We start from the raw sequence: 26,355 nt of genomic DNA on the forward strand, positions 1-26,355 counted from the left end.
TATTTTAGGCGTTCCAATGACAAATATTGGATTGGTTTGAATAATGTGGATCCTGATAAAGGATTTACTTGGAGTGATGGATCTAATGTAAGTAAAAGGGTAATGCTGATGTATTGATAGCAAAGTTATAATTAGTTTTACAAAAAAAGTCTTTAAGCTTGGCGTACACACCCTCTTGTTCTCATATTTACATTGGACAAATCACATAGCAGCGTTTTAAAACCTTTAGTAATTGAAATATCCAGCAATGAAGTCTTTAAACATATTACTTGTATGCAATCTAAAAGATTTGCTTGGAATTACTTATTGATATACAAAAATACATGCCCATTACAAACTATTGTTTTATAATTTACTGATATAAAACAGCCACTTAATCTAAAAAAGAACATAGGCAGAATGAAGAAAAGACAAAAAAGGGAAAACCTAAAGAAAGAGAAAGCAAGAGAGGAGAAAGAGAGAGAAATGTTTAGAGAAAGATAAAAAAGAATAAAAGGACTTCTGGATCTTTATCTTGCAGCTAAATATAGTATTCATTCCTTAAAATCTAACAATTCTATCTTCACTAAAACAATATTTTTTCCATCTTCAAATCCTCAAGTTCAGTTACTCTTTCACGTAAAAATACTGCATGCAGAAAAATCAGTGCAGCTTGCTTCTCATTATGACAGCTCAAATACTCAAACACATTTCTGACATTGTCTCTTAATTGTCTGATAGGTAAAAATCTGCTTTGGTCATGGTGTATATTAAGTCTTATAGAATTTTTTTAAAATTTCCTAACAAAATCATTTGAAATAATTTATAGTCATTATTCAGTAATGAGACTGGTCAATAATTTTTTATTAAGGTCAACTCTTGTCCCTCTTTAGGTATAAGAGTAATGTTAGCCTGCACCCACACAGTATTAATAAGGAAATGGCAACTGTCAGGGGTTCAGGAGCAGAGGTGAGGGCAAGGGAGGAAACAGAGAGCGAGGGGGAGGAGTCCGAAGGAAAGATGAGTGATGATGACGACCCGAGATCTCCGAGTCTTTCCAGTGAATCGGAAGATTCACAGAAAGGAGCGCCAGTGGCCAGAGCAAGGGGGGAGCCTAGGGGGACACCCCAGGAAGAAGGGACCAGAGGGGATTCAGAGAGCAGCAGTTGGAAATCGGGGCCAGCGTCCCCAACAGAGCGCAGTGGAGAGGAAGGGCGCCAGGTATCGGGATCTGGCGGCTCGCCGCAGGGGGGAGGGTATGAGTCAGGAGTGGCCACACCTCCATCGGGGAGCGAAGAAACAGTCAAGCTGAAAGTGGAAGGTTGGGCGCGCGCGCCAAGTTCAAATGCACAGGAAGGCGGCGCAGTAAGCAGCCCGGAAAGGGAGCCAGGTCCTAAAGCCCGCCGCAAGGAGACAGAAGGGTCCGGGGGGTCAGCATCAGAAGAGTCCAGGAAGGAAGAGACCACGGGGGGCAGAGGGACCCAGAGAAGAAAGGAAAGGCGGAAAAGGTGGAGTAAGGCTAGGGTATTAAGTTGGTGTACAGGAGGCGGGGACTCAGACGGAGCTTCGCCGGTCTAGCTTCTAAGACGTAGGGCTGCACGCTGCAGCTTGGAAATGGAAACTGTAACTCAATAAAGACTTTTATAAAGTGAACGCTGGCTAGCGTGATCCTCTGTGAGCTAGGATCTGGAAGCAGCTCTGACAGCAACCCATTTCTTTCTATATATGTAGATGTTCACATGGGTACAAATCATTCTAAGACTGCTATTGTAAGTCTGTCTCCTTTTTGGTATGTTGCCATGGACGAATTTTAAAAAGAATAAGAATAAGAAAAGTTTGTTTCTACTGTAGCTAAACTTTGAAATGAGGAGCCCTTGGTTTTTCTATGAACCAGATGCAAAATGTGGAGGAATAGGACAGAATTGGAAGCGTTGGATCCCCTTCCACTGTGACAGTTTTCTCAGTTGGGTTTGCCAAATTAAAAGAGGTAAGATTCCTTTTCATTTACTACCGGTCCATTAAACAAAGCCAACAAGGCCTTCATTTGCTGCATTGCTGAAGCCTGGCTTTTTAAGATGCATGCCTTTTTGAGAGGAGGGGAAAATAATGAGAAATGCATTCAACCTTTGCTATGAATGTTGCAGAGTTCAGATTATGACAGTCTGAGATGTGAAGCACAGGTCACTCACAAATTATCCACATTTAATCTATCTGCTTTGCATACGGGGGTGGATGGCTAGAAAAAAATACTTTGGCAAGCCCCGTCTTGCCCCTGCCATTGAACCCATTTTGACCATACATGGTTTGGGCTCTAGGTGCTATCCCCAGAACATAACCCCAGCATAAGTTCTGAGTCGCCTCTATTCCATTTCAATAAGAACAAGAAATTAGGCCATTGAGGCTATTGTGAGTACAGAGCTATTGATTGTTCTTTCACATGAGGTTTTACCTGTGTTTCCACAGAGATGTAGAAATGTGGAATGCTATAAATAAAACTTTATGTTCATTTTTATGAACTCCTGCTTGCTATATGAAATAACATAATATGATACAAATGATACTATAATCCATTATAATTAATTTGTCTTTGCTTTTTCAGGTGTACCGCTGAAACCTGAACCAAGCAATGATTTTGGTATGTTGGGTGATTCTGCCTTCCCTCAGGTCACATTGGTCTTTTTAAAGCTGCACCATAGAAGGTGGGGGTGGGTCTGCCTTAACAGCTCTCTCGGGCCAAGGATGATTCTCTCAGGAGCAAAAGAGAAGTGTGCTCCATAGTCTGGGCACCCAAATTTCTGCCTTCTCTCAGGACAAGTAGGTCCTAAGTAGTGTTGGGGAAGGTGGGGGCAGGATTGTTCCAGCAGTTTTCTTCAGTCACTGAAAGTTCTGTCAGTAAATTCTTCTTGGTATGGGCTTGCTGAACTTGTTAAGATTCACCTCTAGAAGGGATGCTTTGTAGCTCATCAGTAAAGCACATCCTTTCAGTGTTGAAGTAACCATCAGCATCTCCAGGTTGGATTGGAAAATATTCCTTACAAAGTCTGCTAGCCAGTGTTGACAAAACTGAGCTAGCTGGAGGTATAAAGTAGCTTCCTGTGCTCCTAAGCGCCAGGTTTCCTTGACTGCTGTACCTTATATCCTTATAACTTCCCCTCCTGCTTCTCCTCCCCCATAATCTGCTTAGTTCATGTCCCTTTGTCACCCGAATTGTCTAGAGTAGAAACATTGCAGTTTTGGAATGCAGGATCACCCCACCCCCTTTCTTCTCACCATTCCTCCACTGTGACTTTGAAAGCTTGAGGTACGCCGATTAGCCACTTGCCAGCACACTCCAGCAGACTTTTGGGGGGCCTCAAGAGAGGCTCTCTAGCTGGCTGCTTGCCTGAAGGTTTGTTGCACCTTCAATGTAAGACTAATGGGGTCACACTCTCTCTGTTCCTCTCCCAAATAAGGTCATCTGTCAGGGGGCTGTCAGGGAAACTATGGCTGTTCCAGATCTAGACCTGAATCCAGACAGAAATAGGTTCTGTTAACCAGTTCCTTCAAGACTGCAGATGAATTACCACCAAACTCTCAAGCACCCTGCCCCCCAAAGCATGGGCTACCAATTTGTTACTGGGCCCAATTCCAAGTGCTGGTTTTGACCTATAAAAGCTTAAACGGCTCAGGACCACAATACCTCAAGGACTGCCTCTTTCCATATGAACCTACTCGAGCCCTGAGATCAAATTGTGAGGCCCTTCTTTGTGTGCCTCCTCCTCGAGAGGTCCAGAGGGTGGCAACACAAGAACGGGCCTTCTCTGCAGTGGCTCCCCATCTGTGGAATGCTCTCCCCAGGGAAGTTTGCTTGGCTCCTTCATTATATATCTTTAGGCACCAGGCAAAAACATTCATTTTTAACCAGGGTTGATGTGATTGACATCCTATGCCCTTCTAAAATGTGTTTGGGTGTGTGTGTTACTGGGTTGTTGTTTTTATTTTGATTATATGTTTTGTGGTTTTATATTCTGATTTTATTTTGTGAACTGCCCTGAGATCTGTGGGTTTGGGGAAATATATAAATTCAATAAATAAAAATAAAATAAATAAATAGGTGCTCATTTTATATATAAAATATAGTATCATGGTAACTAAACTGCTTTGTTTTTAAATTAATTTTACAGTGTGAACCAGCAATAAGAAATGCATGGGTGGTATTGATTGTGTGTTTCAAACTGAACTGATGTGCATGATTGTCTAATGTAGAGGAGGGGAGATCCCCATTAATATCATTAAAGTTTCTTAGTTATAGCACTGATTGCGTGAATTACCGTTATGCATATTTTTGTATAACTCTCTGGAATCATTTGGTGAAGGGTATTTAAGAACTGCTTTAAATAAGATAAATAAAAATAGGTCTTCTTTTGCAGACTATTCATTCAAAATAATTGATAATGGCTGGATTTTGTATGAGGAACATGAGTACTATGTCAGTAATACAAGTGCATCTGCAGAAAGAGCACGAGCATTGTGCAAGAAGCATGGTGGAGATCTTACTGTCATTGAAAGTGAAACTGAAAGAAAGTTTTTGTGGAAATACGTAAGAAATATTTGGAACATATGTTTTCCTAATGAAGTACAGCTTGGTTTTAAAAAAAAAAGAACCAGATGAATGATGGGTTGTGGCTATTTTGATGCCTGCTAAACATTTTCTTCTGGATAGGGTCACCAGAACCTTAATCTTATACATGTGGTCATGTACTTCGATTGAAGTGTAAGACACTGACAAAGAAGTGAGAATTGGGGGAGGGGTATGATCCATTCACCCAAATAATCATCACAGATCTAGGCCTGATGCAGCGCAATAGGTCAAAATGTATTTTTGTGCCTAAGCATTTAATTTTCATGCCAGCAAAGTTCAATATTCTATCCAGCAATATACAATTTTCAAAGAAACATGATGGAAATACACAAACAAAATGTTTGGGAAGAGGAGCTTCTCTACAGATTATCAGGGGCCTATAATGAAAGCACAGTGGGTTTATCACTCAGGGTTTCACCCTCTGCCTTCACCTCCCCAACCTCCCTCCCTGCTTTTCTCTACATCCAGCACTATTTTTCTAGAAAAACAGGAATGAAACTCACCATGAACGCCTCCCTTGTTCTCTTATAATGGCAATGGTGCCCACCTGAGAGGTGCCGGAACTGAGTTCCGGTGAGTTCCAGCTGAAAAAAAGCTCTGTCTAGATCCATTATGAAACCCTCTTTATGGATCCATCTTATCCTTTCCCTCTTCTAGTTCTTTTTCATTGCTTGTTTAATTTTCCTTCCCCATCTCTTCATTTAGAAGACAAAGAAGTGCAACTCACTAAGTGGAAGAGTGAAGTGAAATAGGCAGCATTATGACATGAAAGCAGGTGGCATAGGCTGCATTGTAATTTATACCACATATAATTAAAAATCTTCAGTAAACCATCTGTTCTCTTGGGGCTCTTGAGCTGATGTCAAGGATGGGTATTTAGGTCCCTCTAGCAGTTGCAGTCAAAATTGCAAGCTGGAAAGAAGTACCGTAATCCAAACTGTTCCCTCATTGAAAGCCAGTTTTATATTGAGACAAGCCAAAGAAGGGAAAGAGAAGCCAGACACATGACAGCAAAAGAAAACAGAGAGACTCTTTGCCATCAGACAAAAAAAATGTATATACAAGATAGGTTAGAGCACAATCCAGATTGGTTTTTTTCTTCAATTTTGCCTCAGGAAAGCAGTCTGTTCTTGACTCTCTACATCTTCACTATAGGCTTGTATTATTTCTGTATCTCCTTGTTTGTGTTACTGTAGTGTGTTGCTTTCCCTTGTTGTTAAAGATTTTTTATTTTATATATACGTACATATATTCCCTCACATACATTCCCCCAACTTGCAACCTGCAACAGCCCCACTACACTCTTCTGTTATGTTTTATCTCTCTATGACAGCTTGGCTTCTGTCTGGTTTTTATGAGGGACTCCGGAGCCAGTTGAAGCACCACTCTTTCCCCCCTCCCCTCATTGTCCCTCTCCCACAGCAGAGGAAAGGCAGATCAGTTTTCTCCCTCTCCCTTCTTTATTAAAGGAAGCAACCAAACAAAGGAAAACAAAGTCAGACTGCTTTTCCTCTGGGGTTTTTCCAAGGAGCAAAAGGTGGACTCTTGGTTTCTACATTTAATCCCCACAATAACTTTGGCAGTGACTGTCCCAAGGTCACCCAGGTAACTTCATGGCTGTGGAGATTTGGACCTTGATTTCTCAGTTCCTAGTTCAGCACTTAAGAAATCTTCCTCCCAAGTTGTCTATTGCCTCTCACAAACTGGGGGAGGAATTTGAATATTTTTTTTCCAGTTTGCAGTTTGCCTGCGACTGCTAGAGGGAGCTAAATGCCCATTCTTACATTGACCCAAAAATCATTTTCACGTTAAGTACCAATGGTCTTATTACGGGTACATCAGTTTATTAATCCATAATAAATAACTTCCTTGTTTTCTCTAATTTTAGCTGACAGGCTTTAATTTCTTTTAACTGAAAGCTTTATTTGTGTTTTAATAAAGTACAAACATGTTATGTTTATAATTACAATTCTCTTTTTGTATTGGCTGATTTGTAAATATATCTGATTACTTTATTGTTACATTTACTCCCCATTTTTCCTTTGTATGTTATAGAACAACTATTATGGAACTCACTCTGGTGACCTTTACATTGGTTTATCTGTGGGTCTTGATGGAGAGTTTGGGTAAGTCAACAACTTTTTTAAAAAATCATACTAAGTTTCTTAGATAATATCTAGGTTAATGTTAAATAATCTGGATAGAAGGATGTTATATTCACCATTTTTCTCTAAACTGATTCAATTAATCTCCCAGATATATAGATTGACTCTGCAGTCCTATGGTTGCTGTAATGGTGTCTAGGGATGGTGGATAGGGAAGACTGACCTTGGAGAGGAAAACTGACTGTCAGTTACCTCCTCTGTGCTACCTCAGAAACTTTCACAGCCCTTGCTCTGTTGACATCAAAGCCCAGTGTTGGAATGAATGCATACATGCAAGGGACATACCAGGGGAAGGCTTTGATCCTAAGGATCCAGCACTTAGCCCCCAGCATGCCCCCACAAGGTGGTAAAACTTATGTCTCCAATAAAAGTGAAATAGTTTGGGGAGTAGCTGGAAAAGGATAGAGAATAAAAGTCCTATACCACCTTTCCTTCTGCTATGTCAGTGAGAGCCCAACAGGGATTTGGATATTGTAGTTCAGCCAATTTAGTTGTTTCACTATTTTAGCTCTGTTAAAGTAAACTTTACAAAGGTTCTACAGAGCCACAGGCTAATTCTTAACTGGTGGGCCCTTTGCGCAAAGATCACAGTAGCCATTCTAATCACTTGACCTACCTTTCTTAGCTTTGCAAGTTGTATTTCCCTCTATTCCTTCCGCTGTTCTACTCTGACTTGCCCCTGGCTCTATCAGACCCAGAATTATGCATTCTAGTTCTTGTTGGCCTTGTTATTATTATTAATGTGTTTTACCCATCCTTAACCATAAGGTCTCAGGATAGGTTACTACAATGTTACAATTCACCAGGCTGGCATCACACCCTTGTCTCTTTCATTTGCATGGAACTTCTCACTTATTATGCCGTTTCCTCCAAAGCTTTTGGGGTCACCACACTCTTTCTTCATGTGTTGAGGAAGAGGGCACCACTTTACCTGCCTGACTTCTATGGCTATTGTATGTAGCTTGGATGTAGCGTGTTCCTAGTTAATTGCTCCCTTCTGCTCTGCTCCCAGCCATGCTCTGAACATTGCAGCACTGATACTCTCCCTCTCCCATGACATCCTCCCTCTAATACTGATCGCCTTTTATGACTCCAGTGCAAGAGACTGAGAACCAGGCCCAGCCCAAGATATTCTGTCATTGTAGGCAAAACACCCCAACACCACCCCCACGATAGCACCCCCCACAGATCTAAGCTCCCTTCCCACACCCTCCCTGCCCCTGCTGTTGTGCCCATGCTGCTGCCAGTCCTAACACAGCAGCTGCACCATTGCCTGCATCTGCATTATAATGCAACAGCGGCAGAGAGGGTGCAGTGGCAGCAGCATGAGCAACAGTGCTGTGGTGGCAGTGGCACAGGTGAAGCCCCAGTGGGGCTGGCAGCTGCATAATGATGGGAGTGGGACATGGGTCAGATCTGCCACCTGAAGCAAATGGCTTCACCTTGCCTCATGGAGAGAGCTGAGAGTTCATTGTTGTCATACCTCTCCACACCTGGTATACTCCCCCCCATTCCATTTGAGTTGGCAAAGAAGCAGTGCAAAGGCAAGCTGCCCCTTGCTCCCCCACCAACAAGCTTTTTTCAGATCTTCCTCACTACTGTTTCCCCTCAGGCTTGAAGATTACAGCCATAAAAGGAGGCTTTTATGTAAAAGAAGAACCAATTTAATCATTTTTCAAATATAAATTTTACATTCTACCTATAAAATACAGGCTTATCATTTTCCTCTAATTAAAATAAACGGCCCCAGTAACTGACAGGCCCCTTACTTCTACCTGCCAGTCATAGGTATTTTATTTTTATTTTTATAGGGCTAGGCCATGGCTGAGGTCAGAGTGAGTCAGAAAGGTGCAATCCTGGAAAGACATAGAGAGGCCACTTAGACATCATAAAGAAAAGAGGAACTGCATTACCAAAAAGCAGGGGCAGGGAACAAAAGAAGGCACTGATTTGCATAAGTCCTGTTTGGGATGTTTTATAATTGTATGTATGAATTTATAAATAATTGCTATAATTTCATTATATTTTCAACACATCTCACCATGCTGAGGGAAGAGAATGACCAGGAGACCTGGGGTTCTTTAAACCAGCTTTATAGTGGACAGATCTTCAAATAAAAGATTGTCCCCTAAAAGCCTGTCAGATAAAGGACTGTTCACTTTAAAATGGGGCACATGACCACTCTTGAGAAGACAAGAAGATAAAGGAGCTCAGTGAGCAGGTTCTTGTGCTTCCATATTTAGCCTTAGAAATTGCTATGGCTGCTAATCATGAGACTCTGCATTTTAAAGAAAGTCCCTCTAAAGGTAAAAGGAGAAAAAGTAATGCTAGATATATACAGTGCCACCAAGAGATGCAAAGCCTAGTGATAATAATAAATAATAATAAATTTTATTTATATCCTGCCCTCCCCAGCCGAAGCCGGGTGTTCCCTTTGCTAACTCCCCACAACCCTGCCCCCCAATATTTCTTTTGTAAAAGTATGCAATGTAAATGAAGGACAAAATACATTATTCTGTCCCGTTTTCTCTTACTATTTTCTATAGCTGGTTGGATCAAACTCCAGTGACCTATGTGTCCTGGGCACCTGGTGAACCCAACTCTGGAAATGATGATGAAACATGTGTTGCTATGAAGGCTATCACAGGCAAGTAGAATAAAAGTTTATCATGGGGGGGGGGGTCATACGAATCTGCAAACTTGACAATAAATACCTATCACATATTGAATCTGTAGTTACAGTGACTATTCCATCCATAAATATACATTAAATGGGAGTGTAAATCAATTGTTTTACAGCTCTTTAATTGTCTTCTTTTGAATATGACAGGATATTAAAATATTTTAAAAGACACTATATATTTATCATGTGGACAAGTTTATACAGTAAGAGAGATTTTGGGAACTGCCACATGGACTTTTATATATGCTACTTTACTAACTCTGGGACTTTAAGCAGTTTATATTCTGGATAATTGCCAGTGCCTTTTTTCTAGGAAAAAAGGTGCTGGTACTCACCATGAAGTACCCTTCTTGGACCAGAGAGCTGAAAGAGATTATGCTGAAGGATAAAGAAACCTCACAGTGTTACTAACACACCTGAAGACTCCCTCTCTCTCCCTCTCTCCTGTCACCCAATGCGGAGACAGAGCCAACGCAGAGAAGACAGGGATGACTCACAAAGGGAGGAAATAGCCTCAGGGTAGGTGGAGCAGTGGGAGCTCCTAGCTGGGGACAGTCATCGCCATTACATAAGAGGGAATGGGATGCTTCAGCCACTGTATGACACAGCGATGCACCCACTCACTGGCCCTGCAGGCTTTGGGCCTCCTCCGCTCCCAAGCTTTGCCCTCCTGCATTAGTGACAGTTGCCATGGCTGCTCGGCATCCTCATCGTTCCTTTCACACCAGCTTCGGCCCTGAGCAGCTGCTTTTGCTACCACCTCAGTGGCGAAGAGTCCCAGGAAATGCCCACAACCCTCCTCACTAGACTATGAGATTGCAGTCCCATGGACTCCAAGGCTGGAGACCAGTAGCAGCAAGAAGCACAAGGTTTTTGAGACAGAAAGGAAAATGCTGTGTAAGAGAGATGCTGACTGGGCCTCGTGGCTGGAGGCCATGCTACATTGGGGGGGGGGGGCCAGTACTGCGTACCATTGAGTACCATTGAGTGCCAGAAAAAAAGCACTGATAATTGCGTATTACATTTACAGGCGACAACCGTTTTAGGCGTGTCTGAATGACGTGCAATTATGCACGCATGCACAGCACTGCACCCAGAAGTAGCCCCCAAATGTCCTAAAGATGTCATGAAAAGAGGGGGAATGGGACAGAGCAGGCTTATGCACATTCCACAAACACCCGCAGGGGTCCGGAATGTAACCCCTGTGCAAAACAAGGACTTCCTGTATACGTAATCCCCCTTCCATCCAATATGGAACTTAAAACAACACAGCGTTCATGGACAGGCTCTCTTTGAGGCTTAACCCACATAGGTTTAATTTCAGCATGGCTTCTGTATCATGTGCTTGTAGACCGCAGATTGGAATGATTGACATATACCACAGAATGTAGGAACAGTATGGTGTCTCTCACAAGCTCTATTTTCAGGAAAGTGGTGGCTGCTCTTTGTTGTTACCAATCTTTCATTTGCAATATATACTTGAAGGTCTCTGTGTGCTTTTTCACTTGGGAGTGATTTAATCTTACTGATCAAGACATAATTCCTCTTTCAGGTTTATGGTATGATACAAATTGTGGTACTGCTAATAAATTCATCTGTGAAAGGCATAACAGTTCTGTCCGTTCAACTGTTGCTCCCACAATGCCTGTACCTGTTGGGGGCTGTGCTGATGGCTGGCTTTTTTTTAATAACAAGGTAACTAAGAAAGTGACTGCAAATATAACTGGTATATTGTCCCTTCTCAATTATTATAGTGCATACAATGAACTTATGAAGATGCAGAGATTGCTCTCTGTGTCCACAGTTTTGTGCAAGGGCTCTTTACAGAGCTTACAATGAATATTACAGTCAACTTGCATGATGGCAGCCTCACACATTTGGTGGCTGGTCAGCTGCGATCAGAGAAATTAAATGCACACAAGGTGGAAAGCTTAAAAGCTCTGTCCTGCAAAGGGGGCAAGGCCCACTCAGTGCAAAGCTTCCAAAAGGTGTGTGGGCTGTTCCAAAATATTCTGACTGGGGTTTGCACAAACCTCAGAATGTAACCCCAGCGCAAGTTGTGAGTGGGCTGTATATTACAAAAAGCATACAATTAAAAAGTAGAAGAATATGTTATTCAATCACTCCTTTGTAAACTCCTATCAGTGATAAATCTACACTTGTAGAGCTATCAGCAGATATAGCTGTAGTTGCCAGGGAGTCTCTCCCCCAACCTGCAGCAGGTAGGCACCTCTGCCCCATCCTCCACTCTATGATAACCCTAGTCAACAAATCTCAGATTTCTGATTCCTCTCTGAAGTCATTAAATAATCCATGTCTGCTACTCCAGTACCATTTCATGATTGTTGATTTCATTAACCATATCATGATTGATGAGAGTTTTGAGTTTGTATTCTTTCCCCCAGTGCTTCCAACTGTTTGGGTTTAATCAAGAAGACAGAAAAAATTGGTCTGATGCACGAACTGCTTGTAAAAAACAAGGAGGAAACTTGGCTTCTATAACAAGCAAAGCTTTTCAAGGTCAGTTCTTTTAAAACATATTGCTCTTATGGACTTAAAGTTTTAGAAGTCCAATACCTCCTGCTCAACTTCTCCTCATGCCAGAGGAACTGCTACAATGTGGCTCCTGCCCTTGCCACTCAGGTAACTTGACTAACTGCTTGTGACTTGGAGGAGCTGGAAACCAGGGCAGTGTTGCTGCAATGCACAGAGTTCCCTCCTTCCTTACATACACATATGACTTTAGCCATTCGGGTCCCCAATTCATGAACATTTTACTTGGGAGGAAGCTCCTTTGAACTCTGTTGGGATTTACTTGCAAGCTTGGATGGAAACAACCCCGTTTTTGCAAATGGCACACAGTCCCAGATTAAACCCAGTGGAGGCCCGTAGGCAGTCAAAATCTCAGGGGGGCCCTCATGTGCGTGATATAGTGGGATAACATTAAACTAAGAAAGCTTGATTGTAATTTTCTTTCAAGATCAAATCAATATTATTTTGATTCGTTGTCATGGGGCCCCTAAAAGGTATGGGGCCTATAGGCTGCAGCCTACACTGCCTGATGACACAGGCATGCAAACTACTTTTCACTGCCTCCTTGCCTCCCTTGCTGGAGAGATCTCAACCGCCATCCCTCCTCCCACATTGGCAGCCCCTTCATGCACTTGGACAGGCTCTCCAAAGTGCAGATTTATTCCTGAGTAAAACCTTCCCCTCCAACGTCACTGTAGTATAAACCCCCCAGTTGCCTGCATTTTAACAATAGACAAAGGCAGCCACCAGGGAATCTCTTCCTTGCACCAAATTGGCACGCCAGAAATGGAGAACCGGGGGTGGGGGGGAGGGCACAGAAACTAGGAATCTGGGAAATGACTGGGAGGCATCCAGGAGGAGGAGGACTCAAGGAAGGATGGCCACAGAGGAGAGAGCGAGAGATGCAGGAAGATAATGGGCTGCAAGTTAATTAAAGGATGGGCCCCCTGCAGCTCCCTTGGATGATCCTCAAGTCTCCCCAGCATGCCATGGCACACAGGTTGACAACCAATGGCCTAATTCATTGAGGGTTTGAGATCCATCAGTTACTCTCACCTGGCCATTGCCAGGGTGTGGCTGCTGTTGCATGCTGAAAGCTTCTAGGAGCCACAGGTGAGAGCTGAGGGCAGGGTGGGATCCAAAGGTGGGACAAACTATCCCAGATGGAGCACGACATGCCCCCCACCAGAGGTACTACCCACCCCGTAACACCCCATACACCTCTCAGCAATATACTTGGTCATAAAATACTTTAATTACATGGCCAGAATAGATTTGAACAACTTGGAATTGTGGTTCACTTATAGGTTAAGGGGATGTGTTTGTCGAATCTTTTACGGTGAAACGTGTCTTTTGTTTTTATTCAGCATTCCTCACGGTACATTTAAAAAGTGCTTCAACTGATGCTTGGATTGGACTGAATGCTATTCATTCGGAGCACACATTTCTGTGGACAGATGGAAGTGGAGTCCACTATTTAAACTGGGCCAAAGGTTTTCCACTTTTTTGGAGTGTAAGTACTGCCTGCAAAGGTTCTCCCACCCCCAAAATAAAAAAGTCTTCTGTACTGCATCCTGCAGTGAGACTACTTATTCAGAAAACCCATTTTATGTACCACTCTCCCATCAAATCTTCATCTGGCTCCTAGTTTGTTCATTTTTAGTGCCAGCCATAGACTTTCCTCAGAATTGGTTATAAATGTACATGTTGTTCACAGAGAATGAATAGTTCTTATTTTATTTGCTAAGGGCTTGCAAAGAGTCCCAAGCAGCACTTTGAAGTTGTAATCATCAGCTGATTGTCAGGGCTTCAAAGTGTCTGCTGACCAGGTCCAGTTCCCTACCACTACTTAAAAACTCTACAATTACTACTACTCTTTTTACAGACCAGTTTTCAGGCAGTGCCCTTCTGGGCACCTTACTCTTAGACATATAGTAATTCACATTATCTCTGATTCATCGTCATAGCACAATATTCAACTACATTTTGACTGGCAAGGATCAGCTCTAGCAAAAAAAAGGAGGATTTCCCCCATCTCATCTCACTATGCCATCCCCAAATCTACTCCAGAGCACTGGGGAACCCTATCAACTGATGTAGGAAGCACATGGAGGAAGGAGACAGGTACAGTGGTGCCTCGCAAGACGAAATCAATCCATTCCGCGAGTCTCTTCGTCTAGTGGCTTTTTCGTCTTGCGAGGCATTCGTCTTGCGGGGCACCACTGTAGAAGGTTCTATTGCACAAGAAGAAATACTTGTGCTGATGGAACATTCACCTTAGCACTAACTGAATACACCGCTTGTGTGGAAATGTATCTTACTGGTTGGGGTACTCATTGTGTACTATTCCTGCCAACAATGAAACTGAAAGACTCCCTTTTTCCTGGTGAGTCAGAGGAGTTGCTAGTAGAGCAGAACTGATGAGAAAACAAGGAGAGTTGTTCATTCAGGTAAGAAGCATAGGTGTCTCAAGTCAAGGAGCCAGCCTGAAAAGGTGTTGCACCAGCAACAGCTAGGTTTCACCTAAGCAGTTTTATAGCTGGCCCTGCTACCCTACACCACTTCCTGAAAACATCAGCATGCATCAGTTACAGATTCCTTCTCAGAAGTAGGGTTCAGAGATAGGATACCTGTTGCTGTCAAACTTGCACTGTCTGTTTAGTCAGGTTTTGGTGTGAACCTCACACCATCGCTGACCTGGAATCACAGAGGTGATTGCGGAGTCATTAAGTGGTAGAGCTTGTTTCTGGGATGGGTTCAACAGGACATTATAAGAAGTGAGAAATAATAATCTACAAACTTGGCTCAAAAAAGTATAGATTAATATTTTCATCTAGTTTAAGTAGTAGAAAAGCATAATATGTTACAAAATAATCAAACCCTACATGTTATAGGTGGCTCTTGTGTTACTTGTTCCTTTGTTATATTTTTATTCCTTAGGAAGACTGTGTTTTTATGATGAAGGAGCCTGAAAAGCAGGCAGGAAACTGGAAGGATGGACCATGTTCTGCTAAAAAATCCTACATTTGCCAAAGAAACACTGGTATGTTTTTCAAACAGAAGTAACAGATTTATTTTTTTAAAAAAATTCAGATTGCCTGATGGAATCCAAAGCCAGTTTTCCATGCCATATTGGTCAAAAAGAAAACAACATTGAAAGCTCTTAATGCATAAGAGATTCCACACTCGCCAGTATAAATCACCTGGCAGGGGTTAGGGGAGAAGCAGTCACGAGAACCTGTTTTTATAGATGCAAAGAGGTGAACTCTAATGCCAAAGAGTTGCTACAATTATATGCCTCATTTTTTACACATTATCTCTAGGACAGGCAGGAGGAGGATGCTGGCACAGGATTTTTCAGTTTAATGTTGTTGTATCTAGCCCTGTTCAAAGTGATAGGCTTCTCCTATGACCTATGTAAATTCATTTGAATATAAGAAGAAAGTCCACTTTGAATGATTGAACTAAAGTTTTATCATCTGAGAAGAATGGCAGATAGGAAATTAATTGAAATCTCTTGACTTCTCTGGAAAGAAATGAAGATATGTTTCAAAAGGTCCTGTTGATTACATGTTAAGAATTTGACTTTTTTGTAACTGTAAAGAAAATATATTCTGAGGCCACATCCATATAATCTCTAACTAGAACTTTCCTGTAATTGTTAACTTTTAAAATGTTGATTTTCAAGGTTTTTAAATGTTTCACTTCAGATTTTTAGTACTTTGAGATGTTAAAACTTAGGAGATAATGGCATTCTGAAATTTCAGTATCAAGTGAAATCAAATTTTAGGATGGTGTACAGTCTAAACTGATCTCTGCCTTTTCTCTTTATTACTTTCCTGTAGACCCTGCATTATCACACCCTGAAACGACAATTTCAGCCTCTGGCTATACTGTTTTTGGGAACAGCAGTTACTCTCTCATTGGCCCCAAAATGACATGGGAAGCGGCCAGGAAAAAATGTCATTCTATACAGTCAGAGCTTGCCAGCATTGTGAATCCATACATCCAATCGTTCTTATTGCTACATGTGTTAAAATACAAGGAGCCCGTGTGGATTGGCTTAAACAGCAATATGGTAAGAACATATGATATACATGAACATAAACCTGCTTATCCACATCAGGGGCTTGTATTGAGGGCATAGTTAGAAAACACAGAACTTTTAATAGCTGACTTCATTGAAAATACCCTCAGCATTACTTCCCACAAACAGCTTTGGATATAATCTGTGGGTTACCTATGAGCATGTAGGGGTAGTGCGATGGAGGAGAGTCCTCTATGCCACCCAACTTGCTACCATGGCCACTGCCCACCCACTCGCTTTAAAGAAAAGTTCAAACTGCTTCAAACAGCACTTTTGCAAAATGCTTTAAGGCAGCTCCAGTGCTCCCATTGCAGGCTGAAACCCAGGCATAAGAATCCAACAGGGCCACATACACATGTATGTGCATTAGCTGATGTGATGGGAGGTGATTCTGCTTGGTCTGGGTGCATGACAAGCTCCACAGAGAGCTTTCTCATGCACCTGAAGCTGCTTGGTTTGGCTGCACACGTAGCATGCAGCAAGGAGCTGCTAAGTGGATGGGGTCTTTCTTCTTCTAAAGGAAGAGATGTGGCTGATGTGATGGGAGGGTGATTCTGCTTGGTCTTGGTGCACGACAAACTCTGCCAGGTAGGTTACTGGCAGCCAGTGATGATGTGTGGTGACATATCATCCCATCATGCTGCCACCAATCTACCACATTCTGCACTAGCTGTGGCCTCTAGGTCATATTCAAGAGCAGGCACATTAAAGAAGTCCATGTGGGAGATCACCTGAGCATGGACAACTGAGACCCTACTACTGTGGTCCAGGAACGGCTGCAGCTAGCAACTTAGCTCAACCTGGACATAAGCAGTCCTAGCCACAGAAGCCATTTGAGACTCCAGTGATAAGTTGGAATCCAGCAGTACTCCCAAACTGTGAATCTGTTCCTTCACAAGGAACCTCCTCCCAGAGAAGGTTGTCAGCCAAATTCTTTGACATAGGAACTGTCCACCTACAACACCTACAACTTATCAGGATTCAGCCCTTCTATTGACCCCTACCCATTACTGCTTCTAGACACCAGGTCAACACCTTCCTAGCCTCTCCTGATTCATATGGAAAGGAGAAACAGAGCTGTGTGCAGTCAGCATTCTGATGACATCATGCTCCATATTCCTGGATAACACCTCGCCTATTTCAATTAGATGTTAAATAGTATAGGTATTATCTCTGGTGTCACCCATATAGTAGTACTTTAAGTTAACCCCCTGAAAGATGATGGTGTGTGAGAGTGCGTGTAAATAAAATGAAAAGGATAAAAAGTAAATAATGTGGAGTTGATGTTATGGGATGCAAATGTCAAAGTTTTTTTCTAAGCCAGCATGTGATGTTCCCATGTGCATTTGAATTTTAGACTGGTGAGCGTTACAAGTGGATAAGCAACCAGAGACTAGTATATACTGATTGGGGCCCTGAAGAGCCAAAGCAGAAAATAGCATGTGTCTACTTACACCCTGATGGTCACTGGAAAACAGGAAATTGCAATGAAACATTCTTCACTGTCTGTGAGCGGCATCATGGTAAGCAAAGGAATGTATCTTTTTTAATATGGGACTTTGCCTACTCCATTTGAAGACAGAGCTAAGAAATGTGCTATTGAAACTTCTGCCTCTTTCATATGGAAAGAACTGTTACAGTTCGAACCATCAGGCCATAACTATCAGGCAAACAAAAATATGATGGAGTTACAATAAGTAATCTAGGATTTGGTAACCACATTTAGTACCCATTGATTTCAATTGAAGAGATTTAGGCAAGTGTTTTTAAGGCAGCAACCCTATATATATTAACACAGGAGTAAGCTCCATGCAACTCTGTGAACATTACTTTGAGTAAACTCTCATAGGGTTGCACTGTTAACCTACCACTGAAGTCAATAGGATTTAAAATAGCTCACGTTTCATTAAGAGGATTCTTTTTTCTTTCTTTCTTTTGGTGGCCATTTTATGCCCATTTAGGGCATTGATTTCTCAGAGAGCAATGACTTGTAATATTACAAATAGTTGGGAACAATGCCAGCTCTAAATTTGAGATTTCTGCCAAAGTACCAGCTGATGGGCACAGCACCCTATGCTGGGGTGTCGTCCTGCTGGGCTTATCAGGTGGTGGCAAGAATGCTCTGATGAGCACCAAGCATCCCCCAGTCTTCCTTACAATTTCTCATAATGCTCCTAATGTAGCATCTGCCGGAAGACCATGTCCTCTCCTGGTATGTCCTACAGAGGAACTTACGGTCTTCAAACAATAACATATTGAAGGTCCCAGGCCACAGAGAGATTAGGCTGGCCTCAACTAGACCAGGGCTTTTTCGGCTGTGGCTCCGATTTGGTGGAACGCTCTGTCACAAGAGACTAGGACCTTGACATCTTTCCGCAGGGCCTGCAAGACAGAGCTGTTCCACCAGCCCTTTGGCCAGGGCACAGCCTGATTCCCTCCTTTGGCAATTTTCACAGAACTCTAGCCCAATGGCTGCCATCAAATTGATTTGAATTAATTTTATAATTAATTTTATAATGAAATTATTTTAGAATGTTGTATTATTTTATTGGTCAGACATGAGTCTGACCAAACTGCGAGAGGCAGTGGAAGACAGGAGTGCCTGGCGTGCTCTGGTCCATGGGGTCACGAAGAGTCGGACACGACTAAACGACTAAACAACAACAATTATTTTATTGTTGTTAGCCGCCCTGAGCCCGGCTTCAGCTGGGGAGGGCGGGATATAAATAAAATTTATTATTATTATTATTATTATTATTATTATTATTATTATTATTATGTGCAGGGGGGGTGGGAAGGCAAAGCAGGTATTACTGGTGGGTCCTGCCACTGTGCCCAAGGATGCCATGAACTGACAATGGTTTTGGCTATGACTCAAATGAGATAAATTTAAATATTTTCCAATAAAATATTTGAGGGTACTGCCCCCCAAGTTGATTGGCATTGCCATTCAAATGGCGTGAGTGTCATTGATTATGTGGGGCAGGGCTTAGCTCCCCCCCCCCATATTTTTTTCAAGTTGCCACTCCTGGCACAGCTGTAACAGTTTTTGGATGGGTCAAAAATAATAATCACTTGATATTGCCTAGCATTTTGTCAACAAATTGATCTGAAAAATACAGACATGATAGTTTGTAGGTAAGAAACCTGCTATCAGTCGGGGAGTTATTTTGCTAGGCACCTTTAAAATTGATTCTGTGTAAAATTATTGACTCTGATTATATGCTTAACCTGTCAATCGCAGCACAGCTTTCCCTCCTTGCCTCTCCCAGTCTCATATTTGCTCTCCTTCCCCCCCATCATTTCAGGTTTATGTGCTGGACGCTTATCTGCAACAGTTTTTTAATGCCTGGATTGGCACCATGAAGCTCTTCTGAGGGCCCTGCTTTGACATGTGCAAAGCTGCAGACATCTCATTTCACTAGCCCAAGATGCCACTAGCCCAAGATGCCACCTTGATATTTTGCTTCATCTCGTGATTTGGGATTTGTTTGCACATCCTTAGTATTTATAGGTTTCTAATATATTTATTTAAAATAAATAAAATAAAATACTTGTTTCATAATAGGCAAAATCCCAACTGAACCTCCAGAGGCACCAGGAAAATGCCCTGAATCAAAACAGAACCAGATATCTTGGATTCCTTTTCGGGCACATTGCTATAAATTCTTCACAGGTTGGTTTGATCGCCCGGAAGCACACTTCAAATGTTCTCAGTTAGGTGGGTATCGTTTTGAATTAGATCATGACATAAATTTTCCATGTTAGGAAACTCCTAGTTAGTATGTAAAACCAATGTGGTAAGTGGATGGTGTTGCAGGGAAGTCCTATCCTATGCATGTCTATCAAGAAATATGTCCCATCAAGTTCAGTGGGGCCTATAGCTAAGTAAGTGGGTACAGGATTTTAGCCTTGGACTTTGACCAGAGAGACAGAGGTTCAATATCTTGCTCACCCACAAACCTCACTGGATGCCTTGAGCCAATTCCCCACCTTTTGCTTAATATGTCTCACTGGGTTGCTATGATGAAGGAAGCAAGCCTGGAATTGACCCTGTAGTCCTTGGAGGTACTGTAGAATGGCAAGGCACAGCAAGTGGGGTTTCTGGCTGACAATGCTGCCCACACTTACTTTGGGAGAGGCCAAGTTGAGGGAAGATTGGAAGAACAGGTGGTTTGTCCTTCAGAGCGCTCAGGTCATCAGAAAAATGCCTGACTGTGCTGATCCCTAATAATAAATCTTTCTATTGTTGGGTGCTTCTGTGTGAGGTGGGTTGTGTTGTTCTTCTACTTATTATCCTCATTTGTCCAACTAAGAGATTTATGTATGAATCTTACTGAATAAAAGTTCATTGGTGGGGTGTTAAAAAGCCACATGCCATATGAACACACACATTTATTAACTTTCCATTTTATTTCCTCCATAATACTTTTGAGCCCAGATAGAATGTTGCTCCACTGGGGCCAGAGAAGCACTGTGGGGAAACAAAAATTGTGTGTGCCAGCAGCAGTGCTTTCCTTCTAAATTGACTTATGATCATACATAACAGATGGGCATCTAACTTCTGCTTAGAAACTTCCAAGTAAGGGGAGTCCACCACCTCTCATGGGAGTCTTTTCTACTGTTGAACATTTTTTACTGTTAGAAAGTTCTTCCTGATGTTTAGTTGGAATCTCCTTCCTTGTAATTTGAAACCAATGATCAGTTTTGCCAGTGTGTATCTATTAAATACGTTGTTGCTTCTGTTTCGTCTTACCTGCCCCTAAGGTCCCAGAGCAATTTACAATGATAAAAGTATGCAGTATGAAAATTGTAGTTATTTAAATAAATTAAAGGTGGTATGACAAATTCTTAATGAATTAAGAATTTAACTCATCTGATGTTTCCTAGGTAGCACCTTGGCTTCTATAGAAGATTTAGCTGAACTGAAATTTTTAGTGGAGCACACACAGCAAAACACACGTTGGAATTATTGGATAGGATTAATTAGAAATATTGAAGGTAACTGTTTTACAGTCAATGTTTATACTATAATAACATTTATAATACTTATTTCTAATATGTATAGTTATTTATTAAAACAATTTATATACAATATTCTCTATGTGGTTTACAAGAAATGCAATATAAGAAGGTAAAAATTTGTTAAAACTATAAACATTTTTGGAAGTGAAAGAGCTCAGATGATACCTAACTCCCAGAAAACCTTCGTACATCAAGCCCAACACTTCTTCCATGTGTTTGAGGGGTCACACCAGCGTAAGAATGTAAAGGCATATGTGGTGGGAATGTTCAAAGGTGAAGTTGTTTTAGGAAAATGTTGTCTAGGGAATTTCTTTAATTGCATCTCAGAGTTTTCTTTTCTTTTCTTTCCTTTTTTTGCATTAACTAATATATCAAAGAAATCGAACAGTTAAAAAGCATAGCATTTGTAACACATCTTCTAATGGCAGCACGTACAGCCATAGGTAGTAATTGGAAAACTTAAAATTTGATAGGAATAGACTAATATTATAACACAGTTTGGCAAACAGCCTTGCTGGAATTACTGAAGATAGACACCAGTTTAGAAATGAGACTGTTTCCTTGGATTTAGGTGGAAAGGAGAAATAGAGCTGGTTGTCATCAGCAAACTGGTAGCACGGCACCTCAAAACTCTGGACAACCTCTCCCAGTGGTTTCATGTAAATGTTAAATAGCATAGGCAACAGAACAGAACCATGAGAGACCCCGCAGGCCAATGGCCAAGGCATCAAGCAGGAGTTCCCCAGTACCCCCCAGGAGTCCTCCAGAAAGGAATAGAGCCACTGTAAAACAGTGTCTCCAAGTCCCAGCAAGGTGGCCCAGAAGGATACCATGGTCAATGGTATTGTAAGCCACTGAGAGGTCCTGCAGAACCAATAGGGACACAGTCCCCAGTTCCTGTCATAAGTCATCCACCAAGGCTACCAAAGCCATCTCTGTCCCATAGTCAGGCCTGAAAACAGATTAAAATGGATCCAGATAATTCGTCTCCTCCAGAAACCAATGGAGCTGAGATGCCACCATATGCTCCAGAGCCTTGCCCCAAAAGGGATGTTGGAAACCAGAATATTTGTATTTACCCTAGCAAACTAAAAAAATAAGTCTGTTGTTCCCAGTGAGCTCGAGGTAAGTGTGCTTGAAGCTATAGCTTCAGATTAGAAGAATAACAGTCTACATTAGGAAATGGCATCTATATGTTAAAGTTCACTTTATGAAAAAGCAGAGCCAACAATTTTTCCAAAATAGTTGTGGGAGTTTTGGGTACTGATCTAGAAAAAGTGTTTTTAGGTATGAAAAATACGTACAGACAGGCCCCCCCTCCCAATTTATGCGCATTCAGTATGTGTGTGACCATGTATACGGGCATCACACCAAATGCAGAAGTGACCTGAAAACGTCATAAAGACAGCACTGAAATATCACTAAAAGGGCAGAACGGGGTTGGGATGGGGTTTTTGCAGGCTTTTTTCAATGGGTTTCAATTATACACGATTTCACCAACACATGTGATGCCTTGGTATGTAACTCCCATGTAAACGGGGACCTTCCTGTAATTCCTAGTTTAGAGAAAGGAGAAAAAGAGATGTATCTACTAGTCATTTTAAAAAGAAATGCTACATATAATCTGGTTTTGATCCCGAGCAGTGTGAGCAGTCCCTGTTCCCATGACACTTCTATGTTGTCTATAAAAAAAAGCTGCTCCTGAGAGCCAGGCAGCTGTCCAAAATAGAGCTCAATATGGTCTGGGGGGAGGGGGCACTGTAGCCAGAAATCAGACACCCTCCCCATACTGTTAGTGTATTCAGTGTTCTGATATAATATTGCTGGTTGCTTGCATATTTTCCAAACTAAAAATGGTGAGTGTATTTTTAAATTGTGTTTCCATATAGAACACATTGCAATGTTTGTGCTGCTCCTTCCCTTTTTAGTCATTACAACATCTATTGATTTTAATAATATGATTTGATTTTAATACTAGGAGAATGGCTATGGGAAGATAAGACTGAAGTAGATTTTGTCAACTGGAAAGCAAATGAGCCCACATTCGAGCCTGAAGATTTTTCCTCTTACTATATTGGCATCTGCGCTTACATGAAGGCAGATAATGGGGAGTGGTACAAGGAACGCTGCAGAAGACGCAATGGATTTATTTGTAAAAGACACAAAAGTAAGACATTTTCTTATTTATTAACAATAATTCTTATTCAAAACAGTATTTAATTGTTGAGGTGAGTTGTATAGAACTACAGTGAATGTCTTAGGACAGTCTTATGTAATTGTTTTCTGGCTAGATTCATATTACTATAAGTTTATCTGTGTCATCTCTTTATCTGCCCTCTTCTTAAAGTTGTATAACAAAGGTGTTTCTGTGAGACTACTGTCCAGAGAGGGACTGTTTCCTGTCTCTGCATGTTTATAATATTCTGCCTTGTTCTATCCTTACTAGCAAGTTCTCAGTGGGTTTTTTTTGGGGGGGGTGCAATCTTTTCCAACTGCCTTTCTTTTTCTTGCACATTCCATCAAATTGGTCCTCTTTTTTGGGTGTCCTCCATACTCTTTGTTACTTCCCATTCTCTTTCCAACTTCTGGCAGACCTTACTGGAGCTTCCAGTCATCGACTCTCTAACAACAAATGTTAAAAGATAGAACCAAAGCTAGAGAATAATCATTTTCACTACTTCTATATTTTGTAATGTTATTAACATTTGCTAAATATATAATAGTAAAGGTTCCCACTATTATTTACAGTCCTCAGAATGGGTATATTCAACATTTTAATAAATCGTTCCTTTTATTCAAAAGGAAAAACCATTTAATAGATTCCACTTTGATAGTTTTAAGGCTCAGGTCACCATGCCTGATCTTGCTAAGCATAGGGATTGAGTGAACAGAACGAACATTTCAAATTCAAAACTTGGTCCCCATTTTTAAACAGTAACATATTTTCTAATTGAAAGAAGCACATCTGGAAGCAAATGTCCTATCTGAGGTGCATTTTTATTCTTTCCCTGTAACATTATTACACTCACACCAATCTCCAAGTGATAAGACCCTCTCCAGTCATCTGTACTCTTCAGTTGCAAAAGAGTGACTTAATACTCTCCAGGGCAATTTTACTTAAAGAAACAGATTTGGTGACTTTAGTAGTCCCCTTTTCTTTTTTGTCCATTACCTCCAAGGAAGCATCTTGAGAATCAGGAGTACAGACCTACTGAGAGATATGTGCACAGCCCAATGCATACATGGCATATAGACTGGCAGTCCCCATCCTAAACTCCCAGACCTTGCCATATCTCCAGAATTCAATGTTTACACTAGGCTAGAGACAAAGGAACTGGCAGAGTCCTTGTTTACCTAGGAATGTCCTATCAAGAATCAGTTTTGCTCTAGTTTCTCCTCTGAGTATTGAATATAAGGGTAAAAAATGTGCAGCACACTAAGCTATTTCTGGAAAAGTTGAAATACAAATGTGGTAAATGGATAATAATTGTGTATTTATTTCACAAGATTTATATATTGCTTGGTTGTAACAAAACCTCAGATAAGACTGATAGGTAGCAATTGATTACATTGGATGGAAAAGCAGAAGGTTAGCTTATTGAGACATTCGTTCCAAAAGGTGATATATTTCAGTCTACAGGGGATCGGTTCTTAGCAGAGAGTTACAAGTGTGCCACATTTATTCAGAATTCCATGCCAATGAAACCAGCAGGACTTGTTTCCAAATAAATTACTTTTACTGCAACACTTTTCTTAACAAGAACAATGAAATCAGCTGAGGGAGAAATGGAGAGGGACCAATTTGAAAGCATAAGAAGCAGTTATACTAAAGCTAAGCAGGTCTGAAAGTTATCTGGATATGATACTACCCCAAGCCATATGTAAACTGCCCTAATCTCTTAGGAAGAAGTGCAGGATATAAGTATACCAAGCAGAGGAATAATTAGGAGGTACAAGGGCCTAATCTACTTGAATGCAATCCTTTCAATAAACTCCCTCTCCCTACCCCCCACATTCCCCATTAAATCCATTCCATGTACAGTGGTACCTCGGGTTAAGAACTGAATTTGTTCCGGAGGTCCGTTCTTAACCTGAAACTGTTCTTAACCTGAAGCACCACTTTAGCTAATGGGGCCTGCTGCTGCCGCCATGTCACTGGAGCACAATTTCTGTTCTCATCCTGAAGCAAAGTTCTTAACCCGAGGTACTGTTTATGGGTTAGCGGAGTCTGTAACCTGAAGCGTATATGTAATCTGAAGCGTATGTAACCCGAGGTACCACTGTAGTTTGTTTCTAGGTACTCCAGTCAATTTGATAATGTCATCTGACCAGCTATTTGTTCCTTGTCAAATGATGCTTGAAATGGCTTGCTGCTTACTTAACACAACTGATTTTAAAAGCTCACATTTATTTTTTGAAAGTTATTTCTGTAACCTGATCCTGGTGTTCCAGAACAAAAGCTAAAGAGAAGAATCGTTCAGTGAACCATTCACATTTTAAACCCTTTTCTAACTTGTGAGAACTTAACATTCATTTCAATTTTTAAAAGCTACTCATGGTAGAATCCATTATACAACAATATTTGAATGTTCAATTGACCATTCCTACATTTTTTTAAATATATAATGCTGGCTGAATTTGCTGGCAAGCAGACTAACTTTCCTTTTACTCTTCCACATTAGTCTGGCTTACTTTATTGCTAATCAAAGCTCTGAACTAAAAAAAAAAAGGTTAATAATACTGTCTTGCATACCTGTCTTCCCTACTATGTTGAAAACATTTGCTTCTGTAGTTTGCTATTACTGTAGATAGATAGATAGATGATAAATAGATACACACAACAATCACACACACCTTAAACATTTCTTTTGTTTTACAGTTATTGAAGAGACAACTAAGTCACCTACAAAAACTGCAGGTAAGACTGGGTTTTTTGAAAAAAAAACCTCAGGTAAAATTACAAACATCTGTGCTATCCAGAACATTGAGCCAAACATTCTCCAAAAAGAACTTCTGACTCAAATTTCTAGGCATGGGGTTGATGCAGTAACTGGGACCATAACAAACCCTCAACTCAGAATCTTTTGCCATAGTGGTTTTTTTTAAAAAAGGGGGTGTACTCCTATTTTAAGAGGAATCTGAGCTACTCCAGTGCATCTTTTTTGCTTCTGCGTCCCCTTCCCTCCTTGCAGTCAGGTGACCATTTCATTGGCTGGTAAGTTTTCAGCACACTATGCTTATGTGCAGAAAATACCACCCAGAC

The 26,355-nt window shown here is 41.3% G+C and overlaps 1 protein-coding gene across 2 annotated transcripts in view; it reads left to right on the plus strand.

The window, feature by feature from the left end:
- Positions 1-26,355, plus strand: part of LOC309515421 (macrophage mannose receptor 1-like) — a 43,495-nt gene that overhangs the window by 15,467 nt on the left and 1,673 nt on the right. Inside the window, exons 14-29 of one of the 2 annotated variants that reach the window (XM_082193191.1) lie at positions 9-87; positions 1,831-1,966; positions 2,579-2,614; positions 4,389-4,558; positions 6,656-6,726; positions 9,312-9,412; positions 11,001-11,143; positions 11,854-11,968; positions 13,348-13,493; positions 14,921-15,023; positions 15,826-16,058; positions 17,425-17,590; positions 19,636-19,788; positions 20,958-21,068; positions 23,071-23,259; positions 25,972-26,010. In XM_082193191.1, coding sequence (XP_082049317.1) covers positions 9-87; positions 1,831-1,966; positions 2,579-2,614; positions 4,389-4,558; positions 6,656-6,726; positions 9,312-9,412; positions 11,001-11,143; positions 11,854-11,968; positions 13,348-13,493; positions 14,921-15,023; positions 15,826-16,058; positions 17,425-17,590; positions 19,636-19,788; positions 20,958-21,068; positions 23,071-23,259; positions 25,972-26,010 — 1,991 coding nt within the window. The remainder of the gene's footprint in view (positions 1-8; positions 88-1,830; positions 1,967-2,578; positions 2,615-4,388; positions 4,559-6,655; positions 6,727-9,311; positions 9,413-11,000; positions 11,144-11,853; positions 11,969-13,347; positions 13,494-14,920; positions 15,024-15,825; positions 16,059-17,424; positions 17,591-19,635; positions 19,789-20,957; positions 21,069-23,070; positions 23,260-25,971; positions 26,011-26,355) is intronic. The other variant, XM_082193192.1, reaches the window with a different exon arrangement.

This window comes from Podarcis vaucheri (genome assembly GCF_965113315.1).
Source record: "Podarcis vaucheri genome assembly, chromosome: 12".
Classification (NCBI taxonomy): domain Eukaryota; kingdom Metazoa; phylum Chordata; class Lepidosauria; order Squamata; family Lacertidae; genus Podarcis; species Podarcis vaucheri.